Source organism: Pituophis catenifer, unplaced genomic scaffold (genome assembly GCF_029215685.1).
Source record: "Pituophis catenifer annectens isolate HBS135680 unplaced genomic scaffold, rPitCat1.0.hap2 SCAF_1, whole genome shotgun sequence".
NCBI lineage: Eukaryota > Metazoa > Chordata > Lepidosauria > Squamata > Colubridae > Pituophis > Pituophis catenifer.
In genome coordinates, this window is record NW_027256881.1 from 5,880,496 (window position 1) to 5,903,059 (window position 22,564).

The 22,564-nt window shown below is 41.9% G+C and overlaps 1 protein-coding gene and 1 long non-coding RNA gene across 3 annotated transcripts; both read left to right on the forward strand.

The window, feature by feature from the left end:
• The first annotated feature begins 6,213 nt into the window (after positions 1-6,213).
• On the forward strand, positions 6,214-13,441 carry SRSF1 (serine and arginine rich splicing factor 1). 2 transcript variants are annotated; one of them, XM_070932021.1, is made up of 6 exons: positions 6,214-6,664; positions 8,907-9,091; positions 10,976-11,148; positions 11,405-11,591; positions 12,009-12,128; positions 12,924-13,441. In XM_070932021.1, the coding sequence occupies exons 1-5, from the start codon at positions 6,471-6,473 to the stop codon at positions 12,029-12,031; spliced, it is 762 nt and encodes a 253-aa protein (XP_070788122.1). In that variant the 5' UTR covers positions 6,214-6,470; the 3' UTR covers positions 12,032-12,128; positions 12,924-13,441. The 2 variants fall into 2 exon arrangements, with proteins under 2 accessions (XP_070788122.1, XP_070788123.1); XM_070932022.1 differs by lacking the exon at positions 11,405-11,591.
• A 4,322-nt stretch (positions 13,442-17,763) lies between these two features.
• LOC139318083 (uncharacterized) lies at positions 17,764-22,345 on the forward strand. Its single transcript, XR_011600489.1, has 2 exons — positions 17,764-17,903; positions 19,159-22,345. It is a non-coding gene; the product is annotated as an uncharacterized lncRNA (long non-coding RNA).
• The last annotated feature ends 219 nt before the right edge of the window (positions 22,346-22,564 follow it).

Here is a 22,564-nt window from a genome sequence, read left to right on the forward strand (position 1 = left end):
AAATATGAGCACACGTCAGTGGTAGGTTCCTCCCGGTTTGGTCCGGTTCGGCCGAGCCGGTAGTGGTGACGATATGACGTCACTGAACCGGTTCTCCCCCCCCGCCCTCCCACACCCCCACGTTATTCTTACCTTTTATTTGGTCCCACCCCCAATCTATTGCTGCCTCCTGAGTCCCAGCAGATGACTAGAGGGAAAAAAACTGTTTAAACTCTTGCCGCGGGGCTTCAAAGCGCCGTCCTACAGCTGATCAGTGTTAAAAGCAAACAAATGAGTCGGGTCGTAAGTGCGAGGACCTTCCAGCAATGACTCTGACCAGCTAGCCACGCCCACCTAGTCACATGACTTCCAAGCCACACCCACTATATAAGCCACGCCCACAGAACCGGTAGTAAAAAAAATTAGAACCCACCCCTGGCACGCGTGCATGCGCAGAACATCCGTGATGACGTCCGGGCGGGTGGGTGGAGCCACCTGCTGCCACCGCTACCGGTTCGCCCAAACTGGGTAGAACCAGTAGAAACCCACCACTGGCATGGGGACTCCTGGGAGGAGCAGGTAGAGGTAGGCGGGGCCAGCCAGGAGTGGGATTTGGGGGTTCTCTGAACTGCACAGAATCTTAGCGAGATGTTCTCCCGAACCCCTGCGAACCCCCAGCAGCCCATCCCTGGATGAATAGCCTTGTCTCCCCCTTCCTTTCACCTTCTTTCTCAAGACTGAACGTCCTTAGCTCTTTTCAGTCTCTTCAAAGGACTTACATTTCTAGTTCACTGATCATCCCTGCCCTTTTTTGGACATGTTCCAATTTCTCTGAATCCTCTTCAATCCGATTCAATATGGATTCAGTACCGTGGCAATTTTTTTCCCATTTATGATACTGTTGTTGATTTGGGAATATAATAGCAGTTAGTTTTCAGTCACTCTATACCCCCCCCCCCCCGCAAATGCAAGACTACTTGTGTGGGTGAAGATGACCCTGCTGATAACTTGAACTTCTTCCCCCCAAAAAAGCTTTTGATAAAGTTTCAAATAAAACACTTGTGATTAAGATCCCAAAATAGGCAACTGTATATTCTTGTTTTCTTTCAAAACATTTAGCTTCTCCAGTTCTCAGAAATCTTGCAGATTGCAGGACAGTTCTCTGATGGCCCGAAGAATGGCAGAAAACTGAAAGTAGGAAGATTTTCACAACGGAGGGAGATAAGAAGGGAGCTCCAATCAGCTAATTCAAAAATGATTTAGAGTCTTTCCTATTGGCTCATACTGTCCTATTGACAGTTGCAGTGTTCTGGCGTCCTATGTAAAGGTGGTATTCAGCCGGTTTGGGCAAATCGATAGTGGTGACTGAAGGTGGGCCCGCCTCCGCCCCGGCATAATGCCATCCTATTTAGCCACGTTTTTGAGGCCGGGAGCCAAATTTTTTTAATACCGGTTCTGTGGGCATGGCTTGGTGGGTGTGGCTTGGTGGGCATGGCAGGGGAAGGATACTGCAAAATCTCCATTTCCTCCCAATCAGCTGGGACTCGGGAGGCAGAGAATAGATGGGGGTGGGGCCAGTCAGAATTTTTACTACCGAATTTTTACTAGTTTCTCCGAACTACGAGAAGAAAAAGATTCTGTTCCAGAGGTCTTCAAACTTGGCAGCTTTAAGACTCCAGCACAGCTGGCTGGAGAATTCTGGGAGTTGAAGTCCACAAGTCTTAAAGCTGCCAAGTTTGAGGACCCCTGCTCTATTCTATGAAGATAAGCTGGAGGAAGTGACTTAAATATGGTTTAATTAATTAGGATGGATTTTTTTTAAAAAAAATTGATACATGTACTGTTAGAAAGCTTTGTTAGTTTTGCATGTACAAAAAGAGTATGTATGTATACGCAGATCTGCTGGTTCTTTAATGCTGAACAATATGCTAAAGTTGGTAAAATATTATGGACTAGATCTGAAAATATGAGAATGAATGAGATGGTTAAAATGAGTCTCTTATCCAAATAAAGAGATTATATTTAATTTTGTCTGTAGTTTGAAATTGCTTCCGGATTTTGTGTTTGCAATGAGAAAAAAACCCCCTGAAACTTTGATTCTGTTTTTGTAAACCAGACAGGCTTATTGTTATAGAAATGGCTTGTACCTACTGTTGTGTAAAAGCAAAAAGTTGTGGTTGTAATGTTGTTACCTTCGACTGTGCCAAAGAGAGTTGTAAGTTGGTAGCAGGCGAACTGGTAGCAGCGGTAGTGGGAGGCTCAGCTCACCTGCCCAGATGTCATCAAAAACGCTTTGTGCCTGCACAGAAGTGCTGCGTGCTCAAAAAGTGCACGCATGCACCTGTGCACTATCGATAGCAAACTGGTAGTGCCGGAATTTGAAACCGGGTGCATCCTTGGGAGACCTGAAAAACCAGGATAAGAACAAAGTGCCTACTATCCCTGTCTAACTGTCCCATTTATTTGTATTTACTTCCTTTGTTTATGTTTATGTTCATACCAATACTTCAGTGGTGGGATTCAAATTTTTTTACTACTGGTTCTGTGGGTGTGGCTTGGTGGGCGTGGTGTGGCTTGGAGGGCGTGACAGGGGAAGGATACTGTAAAATCTCCATTCCCACCCCACTCCAGGGGGAGGATACTGCAAAATCCCCATTTCCTCCCAATCAGCTGGGACTCGGGAGGCAGAGAATGGATGGGGGCAGGGCCAATCAGAGGTGGTATTTATTGGTTCTCCGAATGATTCAAAATTTCCGCTACCGGTTCTCCAGAACTGGTCAGAACCTGCTGAATACCACCTCTGCTATACCTGTTATCTTGTACATGTTTGACAAAGAAACAAACAAATAAATAAATCATCATGGAGAAAAATCTATGCAAGTGGTTGCTAAGTCGAAAACAACTTAATGGCATATAATCATTAATTTAATAAAACCAACAAATAAGTGGAGGCTTATTATCCTTACCTAACACAGCCAAACATCAACCATCTGGGGATGGATGTCTAAACAATTGGAACTTTGTACAGGTTGACTTACGATCACAATTCAGCCCAAAATTTCTACCGCTGAGTGAGACATTTGAGTTTTGCCCCACTTAATGACCTTTCTCACCACAGTTAAGTGAATCATTGTAGTTGTTAAGTTACTAAAAAGGTTGTTAATCTGGCTTCCCCATTAACTTTGCTTGTCAGACGGTCACAAAAGGGATCACATGATACTGGGACACTGCAACCATCATAAATACATGCCAGTTGCCAAGTCTCTGAATTTTTGATCATGTAACCATGGGGTTGCTGCAACGGTCATAAGTGTGAAAACAGTCGTAGGTCACTTTTCAGTGCTGTTGTAACTTACAACAGTCACTAAACACTGTTGTAAATCGAGGACTACCTATATTGGATCCGAACCTGAGATGAAAAGTTTTCAGTTTATTGTCTATGGAGATTCTCAGTCATCTAGGCTGTGGTTGATCCAAAGGTGCTTTTTCAAGAGGCAACTGGACTTTCTGGTTTTTCTTTGAAGACGTTTCGCTTCTCATCCAAGAAGCTTCTTCAGCTCTGGCTGGATGGTGGAGAATAGAAGGATTTATACTTCTTGCAGGCAACTGGTCATTTGCATTCTTTTAGAGTCGTTGAGGCCACTTGGAGTTTATCTCCGTGTCCTCAGAGTCACCTGAATAATGCAAATGGGCATGGAGCCTTCTTGGAACTGCTGAAAGAACTGTGTTGTAGACAGGAGATAGATGTCATTTCCCTCCCCCTCTGTTGAGAGAGGGCTGTTCAATTTTGACTTAGATGGCTTCTTTGACCTGTCTTTCAAACCAGCGATCCTCTGTCCAAAATATGAACTTTATTGTCTTCAAAAGAGTGGTCTGTGTCTTTTAAATGCAGATGGACTGCTGAATCTTGTCCTGATGCGTTTGTTCTCTTACATTGTGCCATGTGTTTATGAAGTGGTTGTTTTGTTTCTCCAATGTACAGGTAGTCCTCAATTTATGACCACAACTGAGCCCAAAATTTATGTTTGCAAGAGACAAAATTGGTTAAGTAAATTTTGCCCCATTTTACAAATTTTCTTGCCACATTTTGTTAAGTGAATCACTGCAGATGTTAAATTAGTAACGCAGGTGTTAAGTGAATCTGGTTTTCCCATTGGCTTTTCTTGTCAGAAGGTTGCAAAAGGTGATCACATGACCCCAGGACACTGCAACTGTCATAAAAATGAGTCAGTTGGCAAGTGTCGAAATGTGAATCACATGACGAGGTTGCTGCAACGATCGTAAGTGTGAAATATGGTCATAACTTTGCATAATTTTGTATTTATTTTGTTGTTTATGTAATGTACATTCAAAGTGACAAAAGTTAATAGAATAGAATAGAATAGATAGTATAGAATTCTTTATTGGCCAAGTGTGGACACACAAGGAATTTGTCTTACTCTAACTCACTTTTTTCAGTGATGTTGTAACTTTGAATGGTCACTAAATGAACTGTTGTAAGTTGAGGACTACCTGTACAGATCTGCACATGGCTCTCTGCATTGTACTGCAAGTTGCTCAGTTTGTGTCTGGGTGTTTTATCCTTGGGGTGGACAAGCTTCTGCCTTAGTCTATGGAGATTCTCAGTCATCCAGGTCATGGTTGTCCCAAAGATGCTGTTTTCAAGAGGCAACTGGACTTGGTTTTTCTTTTGAAGACGTTTCGCTTCTCATCCAAGAAGCTTCTTCAGCTCTGACTGGATGGTGGGGAATAGAAGGATTTATACTGCCAATAATAAGGAAAGCTGGTCATTTGCATTCTTCTGCCTTAGTGTATTATTGGGTTTGAAGCAGTGGTGAAATCTAAATTTTTTTACTACCGGTTCTGTGGGCGTACCTTGGTGGGCGTGGTGTGGCTTGGTGGGCGTGGCAGGAGGATACTGCAAAATCTCCATTCCTACCCCACTCCAGGGGAAAGATATTGCAAAATCTCCATTCCCACCCCACTCTGGGACCAGCCAGAGGTGGTATTTGCCGGTTCTCTGAACTACTAAAAATTTCCGCTACTGGTGCTCCAGGACTTGTCAGAACCTGCTGGATTTCACCCAGGTTTGAAGTATGCACACATGTTGCATTGGCTTCAGTTTATTGCAGAGGTCTTCAAACTGGGCAGCTTTAAGACTTGTGGACTTCAACTCCCAGAATTCTCCAGCCAGCATAGTTGGCTGGAGAATTCTGGGAGTTGAAGTCCACAAATCTTAAAGCTGCCCAGTTTGAAGACCTCTGGTTTATTGATTTCAGCACTGTCCAAGTCCAGGTAGCTGCCAGTTATAAGGAAAGCAAATTAAAATATGCAATAGAATAAATTAATAAAGTGGGAAATCCAGACAACCCACACTGAAGCGTATGCAACAAATGCCACCTGAAGAACATTCTAGCAACTGGGGCATTCCTACATCCGGGAACTGCAAGCTTTCCGTTTGCAACACAAACGTGAATATAAACACGTGTTTTCTCTGCGCGCACGTTAACGAACTGCAACACTGAGGGAATTTATTTTTTTAAAAAAACAGGTGATGCGTCCGTTGAGCCTCATTTCTTTTAAAGATGCCGTTTGTTTCCTCAATACGACTTTCTTTTACACGGAAAGGCGGCCTCCCGAGGTGGGTTTTAGCGTCAGCCGTGTCCGCATTTTAATTTTCGTTTCCAGTCGCCGCCTGACCTCAAACCTATTGGCAGCCCTCGTTCTTCGCAATGCATTATGGGGACATTCTTCTCTTTTCGCGCCAAGGCCTCCCTTCGCGTGATGCATTGTGGGATTACTCACACTCCTCCTTTGTGCAACTCCTTATAAAAGCCGGATCTTCTTCGCGCGCACTTTTAACGGTTCGCGGCCCCCTGGAGGCTAGCGGAAGTCCTCAGCCACGAGGCCTGTTTGAAATTAGGTGTTTCCTTTCAAGTTAAAAGCCCAAGAGGGTGACTTTAAAAAAAAACAAAACGCCGCATCTAACGTCGGCAAATATTGAACGGCGCCCCATAAACTGTTCGATAATAACTTTGGAAAGAAATCTTTCGGAGGGGGAGGGGGGGAAACAACAACAACAACAAAAAAAAAAATCTGGAGAGCCGCGCATGCGCCTTACGAAGGGCGGGAAGGCCGCACTCGCCTCAGCTCCCCCCCTCGGGAGTGTGACGTCAAGGGCGCGGAAGGATCCTTGCGCAGGGCAAGTAGAGCGCATGAGTGAACGGCCATTTTGTGGCAGCCGAGAGAGCCGAAGCGGGAGGAGGCATCGCTGCTCCTGTCGTTGCCCGTTGGCCTCGCCCGCTTTTTTTCCCCCTTTCGCTCCCTTTTTTCCTTCGGTTGGATCGGATCGTTGCCGGTTTTATTTTTTTTTAAATTCCTCTTTTCTTCTTCCCCCTCCGCTCCTCCTCGGGCTGCTTCCCGCCCTTGGTCCTCCGCCTTCTTCTCTCACACATCGACCAACCCCAACCGCAGCCATTGCTGACCTCGCCATGTCTGGTGGCGGCGTGATCCGCGGCCCGGCCGGGAACAACGACTGCCGCATCTACGTGGGCAACCTGCCGCCGGACATCCGCACCAAGGACATCGAGGACGTCTTTTACAAATACGGAGCCATTCGGGACATCGATCTCAAGAACCGCCGAGGGGGGCCGCCCTTCGCCTTCGTCGAGTTTGAAGACCCCAGGTCAGTGGCCGGGACGGGACGGCAAGTGTGGGGGAAAAAAAACCGCCTCAGGGAGATCGCCGCCCTGAAAGGGATAAGAGGGTGCAGCTTCTCTTAGTCCAGGCCGGCGTAAACTCCGTGCCTGTTACTCCAGCTCCCATCATCCTCCCCTTAACACGTGTCGGACGATCGAGGCGATGGGGGAAGGGCGGGACGAGGGAAATCGATCGCGGTAAAGCCGCCCCGTTTTGGTGTGTGTATGTGCGCCGGGTTGGGATATTGTGGAATAAAATAAAATAAAATAACATTTTGGAATAAAAGGCGCGGCCGTATGTCGTCCTCCTGGGGATATCGGAAGGTTTTCAACGGTTCCTACCCTGTGATGAATCCTGTGCATTCATAATGACGAGTTGGGAAGAGCTGGCCAAACTCCCGGGGTGGTGAAGTGAAAAGAAGGACTGGGGTGGGGGGGCAGCATGATAGTCTTCCAGTATTTGAGGGGGACACAAAGAAGAGGGGGATCAACCTATTCTCCAAAGCACTTAAAGGCAGGACAAGAAACAATGGATGAAAAGAAGGAGAAAAACAACCTAGAATTAAGGAGAAATTTCCTGACAGTTAGAACAATTGATCAGTGGAACAACCTGCCTGCAGAAGTTGTGAATGCTCCAACACTGGAAGTTTTAAAGAAGAGATTGGACAACCATTTGTCCCGAAGTGGTGTAGGGTTTCCTGCTTGAGCAGGGGGTTGGACTAGAAGACCTCCAGGTCTTCTAGTCCAACCATGTCATTCTGTTTCATTCTCATGCACGTGGCACCTGCTGCTGTTTCCTAGGTGTCTCTGCACCCCAATCGCACCCAGTTATCCTGAGGAAGGTCAGATTTTTGGTCATATCATGGGAGGGTTCTTAATGGGGAGAATATTTATGGAAGATCTTTTATGAGGCCATGAAGCTGTAAAGGTAGAGGGTTAAAATCCATTTGGAAGTTTTTGTGTTTTGTAGATTGGTTTTCCCTCTGCAGCATTTGTACAGTAACAGGTAAATTCATGGGGTTTTTTTTCCAAAAGACAACTGGACTTTTTTTTTTTTGAAGATGTTAAGATGTTTTGTTTCTCATCCAAGAACTTCTTCCATTCTCAAAAAGCTGCTTGAATGAGAAGCAAAACGTGTCTTCAAGGAAAAACAAAAGTCCAGTTGCCTTTTGAGAAAAGCACCTTTGGGACAACTGCTATGGCCGGGATGACTGAGGATCTCCCTAGACATTTAACAGGATATACTTTGCAGGATCCGTCTTGCAGAAATTGAGAAAGAGGGATCAAATCCAAGAATGTTGATCTCTGGCCTGTGCAAGGTGAAGTGGAATCCACCGAGTTTTGGGAATGTTTATTTGGAGTCCAAAAGCTTATTTCAAAACTGGCATAATTTAATTTATAGTTCTTGTAATGTTGCTTGCAGTTAGGCCACTTTAAAATACTTCATTTTGTAGTTAAGAGTGAAAGCTATGTTGCTAGATTTGGAATAGATATAAAATAAAAAGTTTTAGTTGAGTGTTGGGCCTTCCTGTTTTTAAATTGATACAGCCTTGCTGCTTATTCTGAGGCACAGCTTCTATAACTTAAGTGCCAACTGCATCTTTATGGGTTCCAATCCATTATTTAGCAGTGAATTTACCCATAGATTTGTGCATTCATTGCTATTAAAGCCAGATTCTAAATTGACATTTGAAGTACGTAGGCTATTTTTTACAAACAAATACATTCTTTTCAATTAATGAACATTCAGAAGGGAAAAATGAAAACTAGTAAGAGAAAATGGAGAATATAGTAGTAATCGTCTATTCACACTTACTGGGCAGGTAATATTGTAATTCACCTTTGCTCCCCAAAATATATGCATTGAGATTTTTTTCCCCTCTTGGAATCTAAAATGTCTAACTACCTATAAGATTGTTTTGTATGTTACTGTTATTGCTTCCCAGTTTAAACAAACAGCATTGCTTTTTATACATATGCTAAAAAAGTAATGCATTACTTTGTGCAGTTGTGCTGCAATGTCAAGAGTGGAAGAACCTTTGTTGCTTATTTACAGAAAAAAATGTGTACGTGTAATACTGTTGGGACAAAGTCTTCTCTTGTTTTTGTAGATTGAAGACAAAGGCCAACTTCCTGCTCTCGGTGTTCCTGGAGGGCCTGTGATGCAGTTGTCTTTCAGGAATCCTGGATTGAAGCTCAGTGTGGTTTTCTTTTTTTCTCTTCTTGCAGGGATGCAGAAGATGCAGTGTATGGACGGGATGGATATGATTATGATGGGTACCGTCTACGGGTGGAGTTCCCTCGAAGTGGTCGGGGCACTGGCAGAGGAGGAGGAGGCGGTGGAGGTGGTGGGGCCCCAAGGGGCAGATATGGACCCCCATCGAGACGTTCTGAATACAGAGTGATAGTATCAGGTAAGCTTTCCCCTTGGGCAAAAACAAATTTCTCCAGGATCATTTTGAAAATGATTTGACCAGTTAAAAATTGAATTAAATTGTGGATGGCGTATATTTATTTAAGCTATCTTTCAGTTGTTTTCTGGGTATCTAATTAGCTCATGATTTGGCATCTTGAAAATCTGTACATTGTTCCTCATTTCCCCCCAAAATACTAGATCTTCTGGTTTAATCGAGATACTTTAAACTGCTTAAACGACTATATACTTTGCCATTGTGATTATTTGTACTGCAAATAATCACAATGAGATTTCAAAAGTTTATGTTCCTGTTACATGTATGCACTTCACAACTACTAACAATAAAAAGCAATAATAGAATTAAAATGTATGAAAGAATGTGCAGATAATTGAAGAACATGTAATTTTTAACTGGTGAATTAACTGCATGTCTAGACAAGATGGATTGCTATAAAGAACAATAAAAAAGAAGGCTAAACTAGCATTCTGGCCCAAAAAAATCTACAACTCAAGGGTAGCCCATGAGAAAGCCCTTTTCTTTTACTTCATGCCTTTCAGTCTTTGCATTTTAGTTGGAAGATAAAAAAGAATGCTTTTAACTACTGGATTTTGGAGACAGAAGTTGATTTTGAAGGAAATGGTTAAAATATTTTATGCGAAATCCCTTTGGCTTTCAGGATAAGCACCCACATGCTTTAAACTGAGTTGAGAAATACAGTATACAGTTTAAAATAACATAAGCGTAAGCAAGTGCTCATTTGCATTCTGACTAGTTATAGTTTCTGTAGACTCTTCAAAGCAGTTCTTAAGTAGCATACATTACCAAAATCCTATTAGTTTTTTTAACTAAATGCAAAAAAGAAGAGGAAAAAGATTTAAAAAATATGTAATTTTTAGTCAAAATTAATCTTAAGAATTCTATTACATAGGCTATTTTTGAGTCAAAATACCTAACAGTAGGAAGGAGAAATTAAAGTTACAAATTAAAAAACATACAAATTTCTGAATGGTTCTTCAGTTAAAAAAAAGTGACATAAGAATAATTGAATGCTTGTTCAAATATAGCAAGAGGTGAATTTTAGAGACTATTTTGTAATTGATACAAAGCAAATGTCCTTCCAATATTAGTCTTCCAACCAGAAAACATTTATTACAATTTCTATTGTCAGCTTGTCACTTTTTAAACAACTCATACAGGTAGTCCTCAACTTATGGCCCCAAATGGCATAGGAATCTCAGTTGAGCAAATCAGTTGTTAAAAGAAATGTGTGACTGCTTTGCTCAACAATTGCAAACTACACTCCTGGTTGTCAGTAAGCGATCTTGTAGAACACTACATGGATGAAGCTACAGATAAGGAACATGGGATGCTTCAGGAGAACCGGGAAGACCCTAGAAGATCCAGCACAGGCAGTGTGTAGGTGTCCCTCTACTCAGGAAATCCTAGAAATCCTCCTCATCTCTGGAGGCTGCCTGAGAAAACTGCTTGTTCTAAAGGATTTCAGCTCCATGTCTACTTGGATTGATGAAATCCTGCAGCAGCTTACAGCTTTTTCAGGCAGAGACCAGAGGGAGTTCTCTTGGCAGCCGCAAAGAAGATAAATGAGGATCGAGTGCAAACGGGTTGCAAGCAACCAGATCGTGATCACATGACCACGGGGTAGGGCATTTTGCAGCACTTGGATGTTCTTTACAGGCTATTTATTCAAACTTCTTGAGGAAACTGTCAAAAGTCAAAGACTACCTATAATTTGAAAGAATATATAGGTTTTAAACCATGATTAACATGTGAAATGAATAATTTTCAGTGTGCACAGGAAGGACTAAGTTGAGGAATGCCTGTATTTCACTAGCAATAACTTAACAACTGTCTCTTGTCTAGGACTGCCTCCCAGTGGAAGCTGGCAGGATTTAAAGGATCACATGCGTGAAGCAGGTGATGTATGTTATGCTGATGTTTTCCGAGATGGAACTGGTGTCGTGGAGTTTGTTCGGAAAGAAGACATGACCTACGCAGTGCGAAAACTGGATAACACTAAGTTTAGATCTCACGAGGTAGGTTTTTCCACTTAATATTTTAGCAAGAATTGGATTCAGAGGGTTGCATTTGGATGCAGTAAAATCGAAGGTAAGTTTTCTGCTTGTAGTATTTAAAAATGTAGAAAGGGCTAGATGGGTGTCATGCTTAAGTAATGTATGGAGAAGTAATGCAACTTTTCTTGTTAAAAAAAACCTTCAGTCTATCAGCATGCCTGCAAAAGACTGCTTAAAAACTTAGACCTTTCAATCGAAAGTTGTGTCTATTTGATAGGGAGAAACTGCCTACATCCGTGTTAAAGTTGATGGCCCAAGAAGTCCGAGTTACGGAAGATCTCGTTCCCGCAGCCGTAGTCGTAGCAGAAGCCGTAGCCGAAGCAACAGCAGAAGTCGCAGTTATTCCCCGAGACGAAGCAGAGGATCTCCACGCTACTCTCCCCGTCACAGCAGATCACGTTCTCGTACATAAATGATCTTTAATAGTGCTCCTTTTTGTAGAATTTCTCCATGTTGTATGCAGTTTTCTTTTGCCCATAAATAGTCCATTCTTTTAGGGAAAAAAAAGAACAGATCTGAAACTGTTTTACTGAAAATTGGCTAAAGTGTTGAATTGCAGTTTTGTATGATACCCCTAGTGAGTATTTGTTCTTTAACATCAACATTCCCTTGCATCTTTCATAAATTGTATTTTAACATGTCCTAGTCAGGGTTCTTTCTAGCTAGTTTGCTGCCCACTCTCTCTTCCAACTGTGATATTGCTGTATTAAAAATGTCTTTGTTCAGCTATGGTTTATACAAGCTTGGGGTGTTGGGGTTTAAATTGTCTCTTTTGGGGGAGCTTACATTTTTATCTTGCCTTTTCATGTGTCTTTCTGTAGACATATCTGAAGAGATGGATTAAGAATGCTTTGGATTAAAGGATTGTGGAGCACATGTCAATCATTTTAGGATTGTCAAAAGGAGGATTGAGGAGGATCAGATCAAAAATGGAGGCAATGGTATGACTCCAAGTGCTATTGTCACAGATTAAATTGGCAGTATTGACCTTATACAGAAAGAATAGTGAAATAGGCACGCCTGTTCTCTATTGTTCCACTCATTTTCTAGTCAGCTGAAGTTTTCTGACTACCCTCATGACAATTGTGGCTTAGCTGGATCCATGCAGGGTGGGGTGGTGGGGGTGTACTGTGTCGGTTGATTACAGGTGTTGCCCGTTTTTATCCTTGTAACATGCAGGTTTTTCAGACATGGAAGTATAATCTCAATACTGCTAAAATCTGCATGTCCTCTTGTGTGACTGATAGAGCATTTTGCTGTTTCATCTTAAATGTAATGAAATGGAAGCAGTGGTGGGGGGAGCACACTGGGGATTTCTTTCCCTCTTCCCCTGCAAGATAAATCAGAAACTGACTCTGATAAACTTCAGTTAATCTTGTCACTTCTAGACTGAGTATAATGAGCTTTTAGTTTAGGCCTGGATAGTTCTAGGAGCAGGATTTGGCAACTTCATGACATTTTTTTTTTCAACCACAAAACCTGTAATGCACATATAGTAATTGAAATGTTGAAATTATCAGTTATCCTTTGTAAATATTAGAATGTTTCTTCCAAATGATTAACACTGCTAAAATTTGAGCATCACAATACAAAAGTTTGTCTTGGGGAACTGATAGTTATCAATGCCTGTTTTTATTATTCAGCGGCAGACATAACTGATCATTCCCCAGAATCCTATTTTTCATTACGGTATCTAACTTTTTGCCTCCTCTTTTTTGGTTTTGCTGGTTATAAAGGTTTGGATTGGAGAGGGCTCACTGGATCCCAATCCTTGGAGCTGGATCATTGGATTCAAATCATAATGTGGATAGGATAGGGAGGATCAATTTCAAGGATTCATGGAGCGGGATCAGATTACCAGGAACATAGGAGTGGATTCCTGCCCCAACCAAACCGCACTCGTATGGAGTTTTATTCAACTCAATTGGCTATTCCAAAGATTTTTTTTTCCTATTTTTGACGTTTGGAGCCCATCCATAAGATGCACGATGGAGTTTTCATATTTTTTTTTTGTAAAAGGAGCAAAGCAAGGACCTGGAGAGGTACGCTGGAGCATTCTCCTTGGAAGGATTCAGCACAAGTAGATGGTAAATGTTAAAGGGGAAAAAAAGGGGGGTTGTTTATAAATGTTAAACCAATAAGTCATTTACCTAAATTTAACAACGCAAAGAAATTGGAATCTTTTAAGATTAAGTAGGCTTTCAATTGGCTATTGCCTTTTTCTTTTTGACAAATAAAATTTTATAAAAAAGTGCATGGTGGTTTTGTTGTATTGAATAATGCCCATATATGTTGCTCTTCTGCTATGATGAATTCACTTGTTAAGTTCCTCTGATTCTTGGCCTGGTAATTGACCGGGCTTCATCTTGTGCTCTGTGGCCCATTCATAAGCATTGGAGCACTGGTAGTAGACTGGGCACAAATAAGCCCTGATGAAAAGGTGTTGAGAATGAAGATAATAAACATCCTGGAGCTTACATTGTCAGGCACATGGAAGGAAATACTTGGCTGCTCTAGCAGGATACATAGCCAAGGGTTCATGCAACTTGGTGACTGCAGAATGTGGATGATAAGGTAAGAGCTACAGAATTCTGTATCAAGTAGAACTGGTCGATAAAACGGCTGCTTTAGCTTCACATGGATAATCCTTGAGGTTTACAGTTAACATCTGTAATGTTATCTAACATTCTTGCAGAGTTTTTAAAGTCCGTTAACAGTTGGCACTTGATTAAAAATTAATGGAATTTCCTAGGGCCGTGATGGCGAACCTATGGCACGCGTGCCATGGGTGGCACGCGGAGTCATGTTGTCTGGCACGCCAGCTCAGCTCTGTCAGCTGATTTTCGGCCCTTTTGGGCCCACCAGAAGGCCTGGGGGGGGGGGGGAAGGCCCGTTTTTCTTTCTCCCTGGCTCCAGATCCTCTCTATGCATCTGGGGAGGGTGAAAACAGCCTTCCCCACCCCCTTGGAGGCCCAAAACGGCCCATTTCTCAACTTCCGGCCTCCGAGTGGGTGGGGAAGGCTGTTTTCGCCCTCCCCAGATGCATAGAAAGGATCTGGAGTCAGGTGAGAAAGAAAAATGGGCGTGCCAGGAGTGGGGGGGAAGGGGGGTCACGCATGTGTGTGGCGGGGCACAGAATTATGGGTGGGCACACGCATGAGCAAACCTCCCCCACCCCACCCCTTCCGTGCAAGCGATGGCAAAAAGGTTAGCCATCACTGTCCTAGGGGGTTATTGAAAGTACTTGGTTAGGGTCCATCCCTGACAAGCCCTGTTTTACATCTTGGTGCCATATTAGTAAACTCCATTGATGTTTTTATAAAAAAAACTTCTCTAACTGTAGCATGGAAATGGTTTTCTATTGCTGCTTTTCTAATGCAATTTACAGCTAGTTTTCCCAGGCTGCCTAGAGTTGCTGGGAATTGGGTAGCATATAAATCTAATACTGTGGTACCTCGGTACTTATCGTTGATTGGTTCCGGGAGGCATGATGAGTACCAAACATTTTCTCCATAAAGGAATAATGTAGTGAGTCACAAGGCAGCTGACACCAACAGGTTCTCGGTTGTGTGTCGAACATCAAATGAGTAACAGGACATATTTTTCATGTCAAAATGTGTTCAGTGCCAAAAATTTGATGAGTTTCAAAGCAATTGTACCACAATAAATTATCTCCTATCAAAGTTCTTAGCAAGCTGGCTGTACTTAGCTTCCAACCCCAGAAAACACCATGGTGTAAAATAGTCTAGGATTCATTATGTCCCTGCGGAAACAAGGACGTGGATCTCTGACATGCTTCTTAAAGGTATGATAGAATTGATTGTGCACTTGCATAAATTATTTCAGGGTTATATGCTGTTTCTATATTAGATATTGAGGCTATCTAGATCCTCAAAAAAGGTAAAATAACAGTCCTTGCAGAGAAGGTGTTAAACCCCGACCAACTGTAAAAAGTATTGGTCACTTGACAAGCATTTTAAGTCTAGGATTTTGGGGGGGGGAAATACGTTGGTTATAACTATACGTATACAGATAGTCCTGGACTTGCAGCCATTTGTTTAGTGACCAAAGTTAAAATGGCACTGAAAAATGTGACTAGTCTTCCGATTTATTGACCAGTACATTGTCTTCATGGTCACATGATGAAGATTAAGGAGCTTGGTAACCAGCGTGTGTTTGCTGTGCCCAGGTCATATGATCATAGCATGCAACTTTCCCAACCAGCCTCCGACAAAGTCATGGAGGAAGTGGGATTCATTTAACAAATGCAGTGATTTGCTTAACCATGGCAGAAATGGTCATAAAATTGGGCTCACTCACTTCTGTTAATTGTAAATCGAGAACTACCTGTAGCTTACATTTCAGATCCGTGTTCTAGTTAATGAGGATCATCAGATGCTGGTCAAAGTTGGTTACTGTTAAAGTGATTTAAATATTAGGTGTTCTAAAAGATTGAAGGAAGACTAAAAATGCCTCAAAATAGAGAATGGAAGCAATAAGATATTTGAAGTGTTAAAAGTATTGACTGAGTCTCCTTAGGCAGATCCAAAATACTTTAGAATGACACTAAATTCTTCAGCAGCCCTTGATATATTATTTTCCCTATTAGGTTTTCTGTTTAATTATATGTATTGAGGTTGAAAATTGGGTAGGATCCCTATTCATGAATCCTACTGGTTACTGTTCTGGTCTATTAAATTTACGGCCAAACGTATTAAGAGTTGACAAGGAAGAACACATCTCACGTTTATGGTGTTACATAGGTAGTCCTCATTTAACAACTACAATTTGGACTGACAACTGATCATTAAGTGAAGGCACTAGGTGAAACTGCAACTACTTAACAACCTTTGGTTTCACAGGCTCAGAAGACCAAACAATTTGATAGTCAAAAATATGAGGATTAATTTTTACTTTTATCACGGTCATATAAACTGAACAGTCACTAAATGAGGCAGTTGTTTTTTGGTATAATTTTATCAATGCAGCAGTTGTTAAATGTGGCCAATCTGTACTGAAGGGATCATGTTTCCCCCTGGAACATTACTTGAAATGTTGATAGCTTCAAATGCCTCATATAAATCACTTGCTTTACAGTCTTAAACTTCCTCGCAAAATCAGCCTTTGAGTAACTTGCGTAAAAAGGCTGCAGAGCTGAATAGTAACATTCTAGTGAAAACATCTCTTGCTTGTTTACTGAAGGTTAAAGAAGCAGAATAACGAGATAAGCCCTTAGATGTAGCAGGGGAAAGTTGGTAAATCAGACCTGTAATTAGATTGTGATTTGTTTTTGTTAACACCTAGTTCTGTAGCTTCAGGCTAAAGGTTTTCAGCCTATATAAGCTCTGGGGCAAGCAGCTAGGCTGGCGCTGATAATGATAGCTTTGTATAATTGCCCTGTGGTCACATTACTAAGTTTGGTGGAGTTATTTTTTTTCTTTTTGTATATGCACCTGTGCAATGGAAAAATAGGACTTCTGAGGCCAAGTAAATTCTAGACCAGGCGTGTCTTACCTGCGGCCCAAGGGCTGCGTGCAGTCCTGGGCAGTTAGTAATGCAGCCCCACAAGACCATAAAAATATATGCTGTATTATATATATTTGATATGTGGGCCAAGACTATTCCTCTTCACTGAGTGTGGCTCAGGCAAGCCAAAAGGTTGGACACTCCTGCTCCAGACTAACCTAGCCTAGAATATGGAGCACTACTGGGGAGTTATATGTTTTCATTATATTCTCTTTTAATCATATATTGCATAGATCAAAAGGTTCATGAAGTGTTCGAGGCAGCATGGCGAACTCTTGTGTGCTGTAGTTTTTAAGTTAACGGAGGATAATTATCAAGTAAATCTGCTTTATTGCAGAGTCGTTTGTCAATGAGATGGGCAGCATACAAATTTATTAAATAAATAGGAATATAGACCTCTGTTGAAGTGTGTTTAATGGCCTAACATGCCTTGGAGGGGAAAATGTTTCAGACCTCAAATGATAAATTAGAGAGACTAAAGATCTAATTTTAGGAAAAACACAGTTTTCCCAGTTCTGGGCTCGGTTTTATAATACTCTAGAGCAGTGGTCCCCAACCTTTTTATCGCCGCGGCCCGCTGAGCGCGCGCAGGGGTGGGGCCGCGGCCCGCTGAGCGCGCGCAGGGGTGGGGCCACGGCCCAGGAGCCTTTGCGCAGGCCCATTGCGCACAGCCCAGGAGCCTTTGCGCACGGCCCAGGAGCCTGAGCCTTTGCGCAGGCCCATTGCGCACGGCCCAGGAGCCTTTGTGCTGAAGCGTTCCTGTCCCCCGGCCGCTGCGCGGCCCGGTGCCAGGTACTTCACGGCCCGGCACCGGTCCGCGGACCGGGGGTTGGGGACCACTGCTCTAGAGTGCTAAAATGGAGGAAGAAGTTGGCAAAAGTTTTCTAATTTCAAATTTGATCTGGGAGGGGGGAAATCTATAAACTTTGACTTATACGGAACCTTGACTAATTTGTTTTTTAAAAGGCATTAAAAATTGCTATAGGCATTCCTGAAATATATCAACAGGAAATAGCAGTGTTATCTTTATGAGGAAACTCCTGTTAATGTCATGTGTGTGTTTTTCTTAAGATTGGGCATGGTTCCTCAATCTGGTTTCTTTCCACAGGGTGGCCACTGAGGGACCACTGTCAAGGGAATGCCCAATCTGGCCATTTCCTCCACATGAGCATTTCGGCCCTTATCACATGGTAACTACATGGAATAACACAAGATGGCTGTCTCGTTTCTCTAGCTGCTTCTCCCTTCTCATCCAGCCACTGGATGAGAAGAAAGCAAGAAAGTCCTGATTATTATTATTTTTTTAATTGGCAGAAAAACAAGCACGCAAGTTAGAAATTCTCAAACCTGCTTAAAGTGGGAAATTTTCCAGCCCATATATTGGCTGCTAGTAAACATTTCCATGTATTTCCCTTTAATTGCTGCTGTTTGTTCCATGTTAGCTGAATATTCATCAAACTTTTGCTGATTTTCCTTGCCATCCTTCCAATGCGGTGCAGCTTATATAAAATGAGGATCCCTGAACTGGGAATTGCTGGTATTAGAATCTCCTCTTCATAAGCAAAACTGCATTTCATGGTTTCCTTTCTTCATAACTGCTGTACCTGCACTATGATATGGTAATTAGTTTATAGGATCATGTGAGGAGAAACAATGATTCGCCATCCATGCATACGGCATTTGATTTGGTGAAATGTACACTAGAACAATCTCTTGTTTTCAAATCACTTGCAGCATAAAATGTGAAGTGACAGAAAAAGGAGTGATGGGCAGATCACTATAGTATATGAGCTATAGCAAATATTTCCCAGATTCTTTTTTCACGTATTGTGGAAAGAGCTTCCTGTGGTTTATTTCTGCTATGCACCTCCATCTGTAATCCTCTGGATTGCCTTACATCCTCAAATGTTCCCGTCTTTTGCCTTGCTTATTGGAGATTTCCTGACATCTGGCTTTGCAATGCTCCTTCCATCTCTGCAGGATCGGTTACCTTCAGTTTTTGGGGTTGTGGTGCATTATATGAGTCAGTCCTGAATTGTCCAAACTGGATGTTGAAATTTTTTTAGTGGAAATAAGTTTTCTCTGTCACATCACAAATGCATTTATTGAGATGTCCAAAAGAAAATTGACTAAACAGTTCAGCTAAAGTACCTGGATTAGATGTTAGGTAGGCAGATTATACCAGCAAGAGTTAACAGAATATATGTGTTCATTTGACAAGATAACAACCCTAACCCCTCATGAGATTTTTGAGGTAAGAAGGTAATCTTGCTATAAAGATGTTTTTAATAGTGTTGGGAGGGGAATCAGAATTCAGTAATGGGTTGTGATTCCTAGCATGTGAAATAGATAGGCAGGCTAGATTTACGTGGACTTCTGGATGCCTATTGTTAATCTGTTTAACCTGCTGTTTTTTCCTCTCCCTCCCCCCATGTTACCGTTCAGAAAACTTTGAAAAGAACCAGAAAAGCAGGAAATGAAAGCTGAGCTCCCTGGCTGCTCTTAAGATTGCATATCATTCCTGTTAACTGATGACTGGTGGTGCATGGAGATGTGGACCTCTACTAGTAGATGATTTGCACTTGGAGCCAGGAGAGGATTCCTTGACTGCCCAAAAGACAAACCTTCCGCCTTTACATTCCCTTGCAGAACGGTTCACCCGTGCAGGAGGAAGAGGAGGAGCCCAAGTTTTTATTGGGAAACATTAGGGTAATATTTCTGCAGCAGCACTGCCATCGTAAGAGCCTTGATAGTACAGTGGTCTAAGCACCCTGTTATTAACACAGCTGCCTGCAATTACTGCTGGTTCGAATCTCTCCAAGGCTCAAGGTTGACTCAGCCTTCCATCCTTTCTAAGGTAGGTAAATTGAGGACCCAGTTTGTGGGGGCAATAAGCTGACTTTGTATAAATATACAGAAGTATGAAGGCTATTGCTTAACGCATTGTAAGCCGCCCTGAGTCTCCGGAGAAGGGCGGCATATAAATCAAATTTAAAAAAAAAAAATCGTGTTTTCAAGAAACCCATCTCCTCCCAAGGGAAGGTTATGTAGGCATTGCGATAGTTAAAAGGACTGTAACTCTTGGCCTTTGCTGGACAGAAGATGGGATTGGGGGCCTCAGCTGTGTTAATGAATATCTTGAAATGCAGCCCCCCCCCAACATCTGTAGAGAATGATGATTGTGGTTGGTAGTTTGTTTTGTGGGTCAGGCTAGGATGATCTACAGGCCAGGTGCCCATCAACGTAAGCTCTAAATACACTGGTACCGTAATGGGCTGTGCACATCTCCACTTATAGCATCTAGCAACTGTTCAAACCATTAACCTGATGTGCAGCTCTGCTCAACATCTGGAGAGCATTAAATTCCAGTGGAACGAGAGAGGTATGTGCCAGTGGACAAGCTTTGCTGGAATCCATCAGCCTTCACCGTCCATTTAAGGTAAAGCCTGCTTTGAGTTTGACTTCTAAGGACTTAGAGTCTTGTCCGTGTTTTGACTTTTAAAATCTAGCCTGCGGACTTCACACTCATTTCTTAAGGTCCCATCCCAAGTGTGAAGGAAGCTTGAGCCTGCTTAGCTTCTGAGCCGGTGAAAACCAGATGTGGGACACCTAATTAAAAAGACCAAACAACTTGGGAATGTAACGAAGCGTTGGCTTCTAGCATAATTCTTATTTAACCGAATGCTAAAGAGTGCCATGTATAAATAGGTCATAGTTGTTGTTGGGTGGCTGTAATACAGCAGGTGGAAGTGAATCCAATTGCAAAAAGGGATCACAGTGAGCTAAGTTGGTAGAGAAAATGTGAGGGGGGGGGAAAGACACAAGTCCCCCAGTTTGCTTTTGGTGAATGGTTTTAATGCTCGAATGAGGATTCCTTTTTTGTAAATAAACATGCCTTTCAATAATTTTTGTAGGAGTCCCGTGACAGGGTCTTGAAATCCTAGCTTTGCCCAGAAATTGCCTGTCTGTGAGAATTTTCCATTCTGCAAAGCTTATCCCCTCTTGCCTTCCATCGTTCTTCTCGTCTGTTCTCAAGAAAATTGGAAAAATGTGGTACGCCATAACTGTGAAAGCTCCATGAGGGATTCCCAAAGGTTCTACAAGAAGTGGATGAAGTTGGGGCTCCAGACACTAAACCCAAGTTCAAATGGTTTATTTCCGTTAACAGTCAATGGACTGTTGTGTAGATCAAGGCCTGAATATAGAACAGCTTTTAAATATATGGTATTTTAAAAATATTTTAATTTAAGGTCATGCTGGTGCCCCAGTCTTCTTATAAGCAACACTGGCCTTTTTAGGAACCTAATTTTACTCTTTTTATTTTTCCTTTTTGGGATATAAACTGGAGAAATCTCTAGAAAATTATAACTACTTAAGATAGGAAGGCATTTTCTGACCAGTGACGTCAGATTTCTCTTGTTTCTCTTTTTGAGGTCTAGCCTTTGAAAAGTCTTCTTGCCTGTTGTATTTTCCCCCTTAACATTCAGATTTTAGAGCAACTGAAAAGCAGAGGTGGAGAAATTGGAAAGTACAGAGAGGGGTGTAATTTTGCCTGTGAAGTAAGGATGTAGCCTTGCATATTTAAGATACGGAAAACATCCCATTTTTTGCATAGTTAGTTGGACTAACTTTAGCGGTTTCTGAATTTTAGTAGTTTTTTTTTAGTTGATTGGAGACCTGTACTAGAGTAGAATAATCCCAGTAGGCATGTGTCAAGGGCTTCTAAAAAAAATACCATTTGAAGGAAGCTTTTACTGGATCCTCTCTACTGTATTAAAGTTTAAGCTTGATATTTTTCTTAAATCTTTTATCCTGCCTACAACTTTGATTTAGCCTTAGAGAAATCACCTATTTCCTTTTCTCAATTCTTTGACATCCTCACTTAAACATTTTCCTGTAACGTGCAGCTTGAATTATTGACAAGTCTTTTTGTACATTGTTTGAGCCGAGGAGTTTGACAGCAGAGGTGTCAAAGTCCTCGGCTCAAAACATGTACAAAATGACTTCTCTTTTTGTACATGAAAGAGAACTGAGCAAATAGATGAGTGCCTGCCCACAAAATTATATCTAGTATGATACACTGGAATTGGAAATAAGTCAGTATCGGTTCCTCTGTTATCTTTAGCCTGGCCAATCTGTAAATTAAATTGCAGAATGACACTGTCAGTTAATGGCCACAAATGTTTCTCTAAAAAGCCCCTTTAAAAAAGCCTCAAGTGTCAACAATAAAGAATAGGTTCATTTAGAATTATTGTGCCTGGTTTGTGCTAGGTTTTTATACTTCCAGGGGTGTATTAGGTACACAATCTCAATGTATCTAATGCAGAATGGTGGCATTTCAAAATTGCTTTACTGTAGCAGATGATTTTGCTGCTGCTCTTAATAAGGAGCATAAGTTTGTAACATCAGAGGAAGGCACATGTTTGTGTGACTTTCAAAACCAGTGTGCAAGAGATTATTTTAAACCTCTACAAATTCAAAAGAGAACAGATTCAGAAAAATACCTTCCGACCCAGTTCTCAAACCTGGAATAAGCCCTTTTGTGCCGCTAAGTATGCTGTATCTTTAGAGATTTTTGATTGTAAGCCTCATGGCTGAAATGCATAAATAAAATTGCTGTTTATTATCATAAGAGCATCTGAACTTCCTCCATCCTTGCCTTTGGTGTGTATCTTTCCCTCTGTGATTGCAGTAATTTTCAGACCATTCACAGAAACGACACTGAATGAATCATAATAACTTTCGTCCTACAGAATTGAGTTTGTGAATTTTAACTAGAGTGACTGCCAGCAGGAAGCCAATTCCCAATATGAGCTTTGATTGTTTTTCTATTAGGGTAGGGGTGTCCAAC